Source organism: Gekko japonicus, unplaced genomic scaffold (assembly GCF_001447785.1).
Source record: "Gekko japonicus isolate JY-2015 unplaced genomic scaffold, Gekko_japonicus_V1.1 scaffold787, whole genome shotgun sequence".
In the NCBI taxonomy this organism is placed as follows: domain Eukaryota; kingdom Metazoa; phylum Chordata; class Lepidosauria; order Squamata; family Gekkonidae; genus Gekko; species Gekko japonicus.
In genome coordinates, this window is record NW_015174866.1 from 466514 (window position 1) to 477163 (window position 10650).

The following is a 10650-nucleotide window of genomic DNA, read 5'->3' on the forward strand; positions in this document are numbered from 1 at the left end:
GGCAGGAAGGAAGCAACTTACCCTCCCTCTTCTCCTGCCTCCTCCTGGCTGAATGAGAGCCGGAAGCGGGGCGGCCGGAAGCAGGGGGCGGGGCTTCATCATGTGCCCCGCCCCCATACCTCACCCGGGGGAACTGCGATCCCCCGCGATCCCCCCAAAATGACCTCTGACTTTTATGCTCCCCCTCTCAGCCTAACGCCAGTATATGTTCCACAAGTAAGTATGTGGAGACTCTCATGTGCGGTTGTATGCAGCTTCCTGTTTCTACATTCAAGGAGTACTAGTCAACACTGGCATTAGGAAAGTAACAGAACAGGACATCACTGTCCCCCCTTTCTAAAAATCACACACAGGAAGGCAGCATCATGGGAGGACCTTGAACTCTATGCCCTGTTTGTTTGGCCCTCCAGTGCAACTGGTTGGCCACTGTGTGAATCAGTAGGCTGGGCTCGATGGTCTAGTGGCTCTGTATAAATTGTGAGAATTGTAGGAACCCACCCAGAGCCCTGTTTGTGAGGATGGGAGCGGGATACAAATTGAATAAATAAATAAATAAATAAACACTTCTGTTCATAATCTAATGTGATTCATGGGGTTCTATGCTGAGGATAGGCATCACCTACTTAAGATCCTGTCCTTCCCTGGAAAATCATGCCCTCCCTTCAGGTATTTCGCACCATTGTCATGGGAGACTCCTCCTTCCACACAAATTGAGAACCACTGATATGTGCTGTTGTCTTTGGAAGGCAATCTATGTGAGGTACATTTTAAAACTATAAATACTATGGCTGAAAACACTGAATGTCATTCATTCACTGGATTTTCATTCCATTTTAACAGAATGTTTTATTTTAATTTGTGTTCACACAATTATTTATCTTATTTATTTTACTTAATTTATAGCCCACCTTTCTCACAAAGACAGACGGTGGATCACAAAATATTTTAAAAAATCATTTAGACAGCATACCACATCCACTAAATGCAGGAGGACTAGGAATAAAGAAATGGAAACAATGCAGATAAACACATAAGCCAAAAGAAAAACCTACGTAACACACCACTAATTGTATGCTAATACATTTTCAGGAGAAAATGAGGGTGATTCCAGTTTATTCCAACACATAGGCAGACAATGGAGATTAAAAGCTTTTTAAAAATATTTTCTTTTAAACTAAAAGTATTGTTGGGTGCTATGTGATATTAAATGGATTTGAGATTGTTAGTTTTAGATTTTTCCAGGCTGTATGGCCGTGGTCTTGGCATTGTAGCACCACGGCCACACAGCCTGGAAAATCTACAACAACTAACAAACTCCAGCTGTGAAAGCCTTCGACAACAGATTTGAGATCATTTGTCTGTCATCCTGGCCTGAACCACACGATCCTGGACAAAGCACTGGCCCAAGAGAACCCAGTGACTTTGAATGGCTGGATTCAAGTGGCGTGTGAGGCTGAGAATCGTTGCCACGTCCTGAAGATGTATCATCCCAAACCTCCAATGGGGCCAGCGAAAACGCAAGGTGCTGACTGGGAGGTGAAGGCACAGCAGAGCCGGTTCCCGGGGAAAGGGAGTGACAGAGCAGAGGGTGTGTTGGGGCTTGTACCTAAAGTGTGGGGGCCCTGGCCATTTCACAGCTGACTGTCCTCGGGAGCAGAGCCCCAGTGTGACAAAGAAGGGAGAGTGCAAGCTGAAGGAAAAGAAGTTCAAGCTGTCAGCAGGTCATCTCAAGCTTCCGAATGCCCTCCAGTGAGGAGGGGGAGTGGAATTGGAGAGCATCTCATCTAGCAAAGAGGAATCTCAACCGCTGGCAGGAAATGCCAAGGACCTCCTGTGAAAGGTGCTAAGTGGCAGGTCCAAGCTTCTCCAGTGCCAGAGTCGGTGAGGCCCTCTTCCCCCTTATTTTTTATGACTGTGACTGTGGTTAACCCCCCCCCCCCTGTCAGAACCCACATCAGAGTACAAGCTCTCATAGGATGCACTAGAGACATGATCATCCCAGCCTTGGTAGCAGGGTTGGGGGCAGAATTACAAGAGTTGAGAGAGCCCCTGGTGCTTTCTCAGATGGATAGAACCCCCATGAAGGGGGAGTCCTTGTGGGCTCCCGCTGGGAATTAAGGGCCTTCCTAAAGAACCCTTCTGCCAAGTCCCCAATGGTGTTGGGAAGCCCCTGGCTCAGAGCACATGGCCCTTATATTCATTGGAGCCTGGAAACCCTCCGATTCTTGGACCCCCACTGTCAGACATGTTTGGAACCCAGGGGGGGGGAGCCACAGCCAGTGCCCGAGCAGGTGCGTCTGGCCAGGGAAGAGTTAAACCAGATCTCCGTTGAGTACAGAGACTTGTCAAAAGTGTTTGAAGAGAAGGAAGCTGATGAGCTCCCTCCCCATCGGCATACTGACTGTGCTATTGAGATTCTCCCTGGCCAAAAGCTACTAAGGGAAAGCTGTACTCGATGAGCCCGACAGAAAAGGAGAAAGTTTATAGACAAGAACTTGGCTAGAGAATTTATCAGACCTGTGACTTCCCCCTTTCACAGCCCCCCTATGCTTTTCTGCAAGAAAAAAGATGGGGGGTTAAGATTGTGTACCGATTATCAGGGTCTGAATGCAATATCAGTGTCTAATGCTTACCCCCATCCCGCTGATCAAAGACTCAGCCTTTTGTGGAGGCCACAAAAGGCTGAATCTTCACTAAATTGGACTTGCAAGATGCATATTTCTGAGTGTGCATTCGTGAGGGAGATGAATACAAGACAGCCTTTAATACCCCACTGAGGCAGTTCGAGTATTTGGTGATGCCTTCTGGGGTCTCTGGAATCCCTGGAGTATTTATGAATTTTATTAACAAGGTGTTAAACAAATATCTGTTCAAAGGGGTTCTTATTTACCTGGATGACATTTTTATTTACACCTAAGATAAAGACTCCCTTATGCAACTTGTCAGAAGTGTCTTGAAAACCCTTTACCAAAACAAGCTGTTTGTGAAACTGTCTAAGTGCAAATTCCATAAAGAGGAGTTGGACTTTTTGGGCTATAGAATTTCAAGAAGAGGATTGAGGATGGACTCTACAAAAGTGAAGGATGTGTTGGGGTGGGCGCCTACTCAGACAAGGAGGCAATTACAAGCCTTCTTGGGTTTTGCCAATTTTTACCTCCCCTTCATACCAAATTTTGCTCACGTGGCCTTGCCCCTGACAGATTTGTTGAAAACTAAAGGAAAATGGTCAAATTATAAAAGGCCTGGCAGTAAATTAAATTGGACAGAGGAATGTCAGAGAGCCTTTGAAAGACTGAAGACACTGTTTATGTCTGAAGCTGTCTTGAGGCACCCTGATAAGAGAAAGCCCTTCATTGTGCAATGCCTCAGATGTGGCGGGGGGGGGCAATCCTCCAGCGGCTGGGAGGATGGGAAACTACACCCCCTTGCCTATGTATCAAAAAAGTTTTCTGATGCTGAGAGACATCAGGCAGTCTGGGACAAAGAGGCTGTGGCCATTAAACTGGCTCTGACTACCTGGAGACACGGGCTGGAAGGGGCCAAGGGGCCATTTGAAGTCTGGACTGATCACAAAAAACTAGAAGTCCTACATACTCCCCGCCGACTCATAAGAACATAAGAACATAAGAGACGCCAATGTTGGATCAGGCCAAAGGCCCATCCAGTCCAACACTCTGTATCACACAGTGGCCAGAAATACCAGGTGCCATCAGGAGGTCCACCACCTACATACCCCCCGCCGACTCAGTGCAAAGCAGTTGAGATGGGCGGAGTTTTTCTCCAAGTTTCAATTTACACTTAAGCACCTTCCTGGGAAATCTAACTTTCTGGCTGATGCACTCTCGCACCTTCCCGAACATGCCAGTCAGAAAGAGGAAATTATAGACTCTATGTTCACCCCAGCCCAGTTGGGGGGGGGCAGTGGTTACTCGGAGCCAAGCTAAAGCAGGGGGAAACTAGGGAAAACAAGCAGTAGACCTGGCTTGCATGACTGAGACCTGGGTGAGGGAGGGTGAAACTGTTACCCTGAACCAACTGCCCCCCCCCAGGTTTCTCAGTCCTTCACCAGTTTCAGACTGATGGGCAGGAGGGGGAGTGGCATTACTCATCCGGGAGGCTTTCTCCTTCAGGCGACTCCCAGAGGCAAAGACTGCCGGCACTGAATGTGTTGGCCTGGTGTGGGAGGCCAAGGAGAGTTTGCCTAACCCACCGGCAAATGCCCTGTCAGACATATTGAAGGCTGTATCTAGCTGGGCCATGGAATACCCCAAGCTTTTAGTTCTGGGAGGCTTCAATGTCCATGCGGATGATGCAGCCTCTTCTCAGGCCATGGACTTCCATGGAAGCACTGGGACTCTCCCAGTTTGTTTCGACCCCCACGCATCAAACAGGCCACATGCTGGATCTTATCTTTGCGTCGGGGATTATGGTGGACTGGATTACTGTTGATGCAGTTCCATGGTCAGACCACCTTGTCCTGAAGGCTTGGCTGGGTATTCCTAACCCTCCCTGTTTAGGCAGCAAGCAAATTTATGCTTGCCTGTGGAGTCAAATGGACTTTAACAGGTTCCAGGAAGTTCTGCGGGGTCCAATTCCCTCTGGCAGCTCGTTGGATGTGCTGGTGGAAGACTGGTATTCCCATCTTTCTGAAGCCATCGATGAGGTCACTCCCCGGCGCCCTCTTTCCCATTGTACCAAACTAGCTCCATGGTATACCTTGGAGCTATGGCAGATGAAATGAGAGCTAAGACGACTAGAGAGAGGGTGGTGGTAGGCTCATGACGAAGCTACAAGAATCCTATAGGTTGTTTGTGAAAACCTATAAGATGGCAGTGAAGGCTGCGAAGAGAAATTTCTACACGACCTCCATTGCGTCTGCTAACTCTCGCCAGGCTCAATTATTTAGAACTATCCAGTCATTAATTACTTTGCCTCAAGGCACACCAAATGCTAGGGAATTGGCTATCAGCTGTGAGGCATTTGCGAGCTATATTACAGATAAAGTCTTGTTGCTCCACTACAACCTCCCGGGCACAATTGATACAATAAGCGAACTGGAAGCCCACTGGCCATCTTCAGGTCCAGTTTTGGACCACTTCAGTCTGCTCTCCCAGGACGAAGTCAACAGGATCCTGGTAGCTGTGAGGCCTACTACTTGCCCCCTGGATCCTTGCCCATCGTGGCTGGTTAAAGCCTGCGGCGATGAGGTGCAGAACCCCCTGAGGGAGATTATCAACTTGTCCCTCTCAACAGGGACCTTCCCAGAGGGATTGAAAGGAAGCAGTGGTTCGCCCTCTCCTTAAAAAACCTTTGTTGGACTCAATGGCCCTTAACTACCGCCCAGTGTCCAATCTACCATTCCTGGGCAAGGTGGTAGAGAGGGCAGTCACATCACAGCTTCAGGTCTTCCTGGATGAAGCTAAGATCCTGGATCCCTTCCAGTCCAGCTTTCGCCCTACCCACAGGACTGAGACAGTGCTGGCCGCCCTTGTGAGACATCTGGATCAAGGCGGATCGGCACTGCTGATTCTTCTTGATCTATTGGTGGCGTTCAATATGGTTGACCATGAGGTGTTAACCCACTGCCTTGCCAACACCAGGATACGGGGGCTTGCCTTGCAGTGGCTGACCTCCTTCCTCCAGCATCAGGGACAGAGGGTGGCACTTGGGGGGGGGAGTTATCTCAATGACACCTGCTGGAATGTGGTGTGCCACAGGAAGCAATTATCTCCCCCATGTTGTTCAACATCTATATGTGCCCCCTTGCCCAGATTATCCGAGGGTATGGGCTGGGTTGTCACCAGTATGCACATGACACCTAGCTCTATCTACTGATGGACAGACGACACGACCTATCTACTGGACTATCTACTGATCTACTGATAAGAACATAAGAACATAAGAGATGCCAATGTTGGATCAGGCCAAAGGCCCATCCAGTCCAACACTCTGTGTCACAGTGGCCAGAAATACCAGTGCCATCAGGAGGTCCACCAGTGGGGCCAGGACATTAGAAGCCATCCCACTGTTGACCCCCCCCAAGCACCAAGATGACAGAGCATCATTTGCCCCAGAGCCCCTATCTATACCTTGTGGCTAATAGCCACTGATGGACCTCTGCTCCATATGCTTATCTAATTCCCTTTTGAAGCTGTCCATGCTTGTAGCCGCCACCACTTCCTGTGGCAGTGAATTCCAATTCCAACTGAAGGCCCAGACACAGTTCCAGGTGATCTGGACAGGGCATTACAGGCTGTGGCTGGATGATTGTGACACAGCCAACTGAAGTTAAATCCATCTAAGATGGAGGTCCTGTACCTGGACTGTCGGGGGTTGAGTCAGGGAATCAGGCTCCCAACCTTTGATGGGGCCCTATTGGTGCCAGTGTCAAGGGTGAAGAGTCTGGGGGTGTTCCTGGATGCCTCCCTTTCTATGTAGGTCCAGGTCCCCGCCACTGCCAGGCCGCCCTTTTTTCATCTGAGGCAGATCAGGCAGTTGGCCCCTTATCTCACCCCACGGGACCTAGCTACAGTGACCCATGCAATGGTCACTTCCAGACTGGATTATTGTAACTCTTTCTATTTGGGGCTGCCCTTGATCCTGCTCCAGAAGTTGCAGCTAGTGCAGAACGCAGCAGCGCGGATGTTGACAGCAATGCCTGTGCGGGCTCGCATCCACCCAGTGCTACGTGAACTGCACTGGCTGCCTATCGAATTCCGGATCCGTTTCAAGATGCTGGTGCTTACCTTCAAAGCCCTATACAACCAGGGGTCAGCATACCTTCAAGACTATCTCTCCTCATATGAGCCCCGGAGGACACTGAGGTCTATGAATCAACATCTTCTAGTAGTCCCCGGCCCCAGGGACGTCTGACTAGTCTCAACCAGGACCAGGGCTTTTTCGGCCCTGGCTACTACCTGGTGGAATGAGCACCCATATGAGATCAGGGCCCTACGGGATCTATTGCAGTTCCGCAGGGCCTGTAAGATGGAGGTCTTCTGCCAGGGCTTTGGTTGAGGCAGCAGGCGTCCCTTTCTTTTCCTGGCTCCCCCCTTCTCAACAGCCTGGATCTTAACATCGGTACTGCTGAATTGGCATCTGTGGCCGGATCTTAATATCAGTACTGCTGATCAGAATTAATCGTTGCATGGTATATTATGGTTTTACTGTTTTAATTGTTATTTTAATTCTTGTTTTAATGGTATTGTATTGAAACTGTTGTGAACCACCCTGAGCCCATCTGCGGGGAGAGCGATATATAAATCGAACAAATATATAAATAAAGCCCCAAGCCTTGGGTGGAGAAATTTAAAACGGCTTTCAGTAAGGCAGACATAAAGGAAGTAGAAAACATTGTCACAAGCCTGGGTGCTGAAGGGCGGCCTCAGGAGGGCCAGTATGTCAAGCTCGGGCCTCACTTGCCAAATATTTCCTGTTTCTTACACTCATGTTCTGTTGCCTTAGGGATTATTTTCCCATATTTCATTATTCCATTTGTTGTGTTATGGATTCACATGTATTCTTATACAGCTCCTATGTTGCATGCAACCTTGCTCTTCTTCATTGCTGTTTATTATCTCTGCTGGGAACTGGGTGGGGGGGGAAGGGATGTGTACAGCTGCTGCTTTGCTTGGTTAGTGCCAGCTTGTAACAGTTCTCATGCAGGGGCCTCCTGACTGTGTTGAGAAGTATATGATCTTGTAGTCTGGGGAGCTTTTAGATAATATAACCGTTAGCTTGGAGGTGTTAGGGGCAGTCGCAAGGGCAGACGTGTGGTGGGCCAAATGGGAGCAATGACTGGTTGCTTGGCATATGTGGAATTTCTTGCTTTCAGTATATTGGCGGAACTGGTGTCTGGGACCCAGTCCCAACATAGAAGCTGTCTATGCTTGGAACATCTCTACCTCTTAATAAACAAATCTTGCTGCTACAAGAGTGTTTGTGAGAGTGATTGCACCCAGGACTTGACATCATTGGCTTCAAATGATTTTGGGTTGGTATAAATGTGGAAATTTGGGTTTTATTTATGTGATGGAAATGTGTATTTGATGAAAGCTATAAGCAAAAACTATAAGCAAAAGCTTTATTTGATGAAAGCTATAAACAAACAATAATTTTGTCTGCAGTTCTGTGCACAACAAGCCCACTTCAGTCCCACTAATTTAATGGGAATTTGAGCTAACTGTGCAGAGAACTGCTGCTTTTGGTACAATACACTGGGAACATCTTCGTACACACCCCACCAAGATGTGGGAGCTTGGCAAGAGAGCTTCTGTGAGATACAAATTTAGGGGAAAGATAGATTAGACATGTGGATTTTCATTTGGATTAGTCAAAACTGTCTCTTCTTGAAAGATGCTTTTTATCATTAGAGGTAAAGGTGAAGTGCTTTATCATTAGAGGTAAAGGTGAATTTCTGAATCAAGACAGATGTATCTCTATACTCCAGAAATGTATTTAAGATTTTTTTCCGCAACGATTAAACAACATAGATCACTCACGTTAGCAAAACTGTAGATAATTTGCCTTCTTCAGAATAGCATTTGCTATATTTCTTTTAATGACTTCATTAATTGGCTAAAATCAAGCCAGTTGCCCAAGATAATTTTTTATTTTCTTACTATCTTAATGCATTCATAGATACAGAAATAATGGTTGTCAAAAATAATCCTTTTAAACAAGTTCCAACAGTGGGAATTACCTTAATAAGTTTTTGTACATCAGCTTTTGTAAGAGTTCTGTCTACATTAAATTCATTCCTTGGATCCAACACAACAGCTTTCACCTGAAAATCAACAAGAGAGGTTTTGGAATTCAGTGGTATCATAAAAAGTCTTTTTCACCTAGCATTTCCACTCAACATTTGTTCTGAAGTAAGTCTTACTCCTAAATTTGACTGCAGAACTATGTAGATTATAAACAGCAGTTGCTCCAAGTTTTCCCACTAAAAAGCATTTCTCAAATGGATAGGAATACACTCAAGTCTAATTTAAATATACTTAGTTGGAAGTTTCAATAATTCAAAGGAATTAAAGACCTCTGTGCTTTATCCAGAACTCCTCTGTCATCCAGGATGGTGGTTTTAGGAAGGGGCTGACAACCATTCCCATCAGCTGCTCTGTGCAAGACTGTGGCTTTTACCTTTCCACAGCTACCAGAAGCAGTGTCTACAGAACTCTGAATGCTGGGTTAGGTTATGCAGAATTTGCAGCTGGCTCACAGTTAGTAATGGTACTATATCCCATAGCTACCTGTTCTGGAATATGAATTTGTCGCTTGTAATAGCATGGATTTACAAATCAGGCACCATCTTCCCTGAAGACCTACAACAACCTAGAATGCTTATATAGTCTATGTTCTGCAGCCCAGTCACACAAAATGCAATTTTATGCTCAGCTAGCCTTTACTGTTCTGCAATCAGATGCAGGGGTATTTACTTTAAAACCCTATTCTGTAAATTCAGGATAATTTACAAAATTGTTTAAAATTTACAACAATGGAGCCAACATTCCATTCCATTCATTTTTATTGCTCATAGACCCATAAATCATAAGCAAATAGACAGGGTATAATACAAAATACAACATATATATACAGTACATTACAATTACAATTAAAATTTCACAAAATTAAGCAATTTGGTTACCAAATATATATTGACTGCCTAAAAGAGTCAATTCATTTAATACCACCCAGGGTTACAGATAAAAACTTTGCCACTGCCAACGTCACATTTGGATCAGTATCAACTAAGAGATCAGCTACAAGTAATAGAACCAACATAAATCAGCAGTACAAGAGCAATTCAGATCAAACCAAAAACAGCCTCCAAAAGGAAGCCAGAGAGTAGATTTCTGTACCTCCTCCAGAAGGGGAACAGCAACTGAAAAGGACTGAGGCCTGCACTTGATGTACAAATGTATCTAGGTATGCACAGCCATGTGGGTGCATACATGCAGCCAAAGATCCCCCACTGGATCATTTCCTAAGAGACATTATTGTTTTAAAGCTACAGGAGTGAAATTAACACAGCTACAAGAGCATTTCAACTCAACCTACTGGTACAATATCTATTTTACCCTTACCATGAAAGCCACCAGAGTTTCCGATACAGTTTGACCCTTCATGGCACATTCTTGTCCTATTTCACGGATGATGTTCTTGATGACATTTTCAGCTTGAGAGTGAGTCATTCTGCACCATCAATAGACAATGGATGGATTATTTGTTACGAAACAATGTCACATGTTCCTGAAGTCTCTCAGCCTTTCAGAAACAACCTGGTCAGCCAACAGAGGGGATCAGTAGCCATTAGGAAAGCTGAGAATAAAAGAATATTCAAGAAGCCGTTGTTTCACATGTGAAATACATCTTTTTAAATGAACCAAACAATGGCTGACTGCTCTGCCAGTGGAGTTCCTAAAATCAGATATGTTAAACCATATATGTAGTTGTGTTGCAGGACCAATGACTCACAGCAAGTAAAGCAGCTTCCATTACTCTAATCTGGGAGAACCAGGTTTGATTCCCCACTACTCCACTTGCAGCTGTTGGATGACCTTAGGCAAGCCATAGTTCTGTCACAGCTGTTCTTGAAAGAGCAGTTCTCAAAAGAGCTCTCTCAGCCCCACCTACCTCACAGGGTGTCTG

General features: G+C 46.0%; 1 protein-coding gene across 1 annotated transcript in view; it reads right to left on the minus strand.

Annotated features, from left to right (window-relative positions):
* Nucleotides 1-10193, minus strand: part of CFAP206 (cilia and flagella associated protein 206) — a 21928-nt gene extending 11735 nt beyond the window's left edge. The window contains exons 1-2 of the mRNA XM_015424750.1: nucleotides 10086-10193; nucleotides 8702-8785 (exon numbers count right to left, since the gene is read on the minus strand). Of these exons, the coding sequence (XP_015280236.1) occupies nucleotides 8702-8785; nucleotides 10086-10193 (192 nt within the window). The remainder of the gene's footprint in view (nucleotides 1-8701; nucleotides 8786-10085) is intronic.
* Nucleotides 10194-10650: the final 457 nt, after the last annotated feature.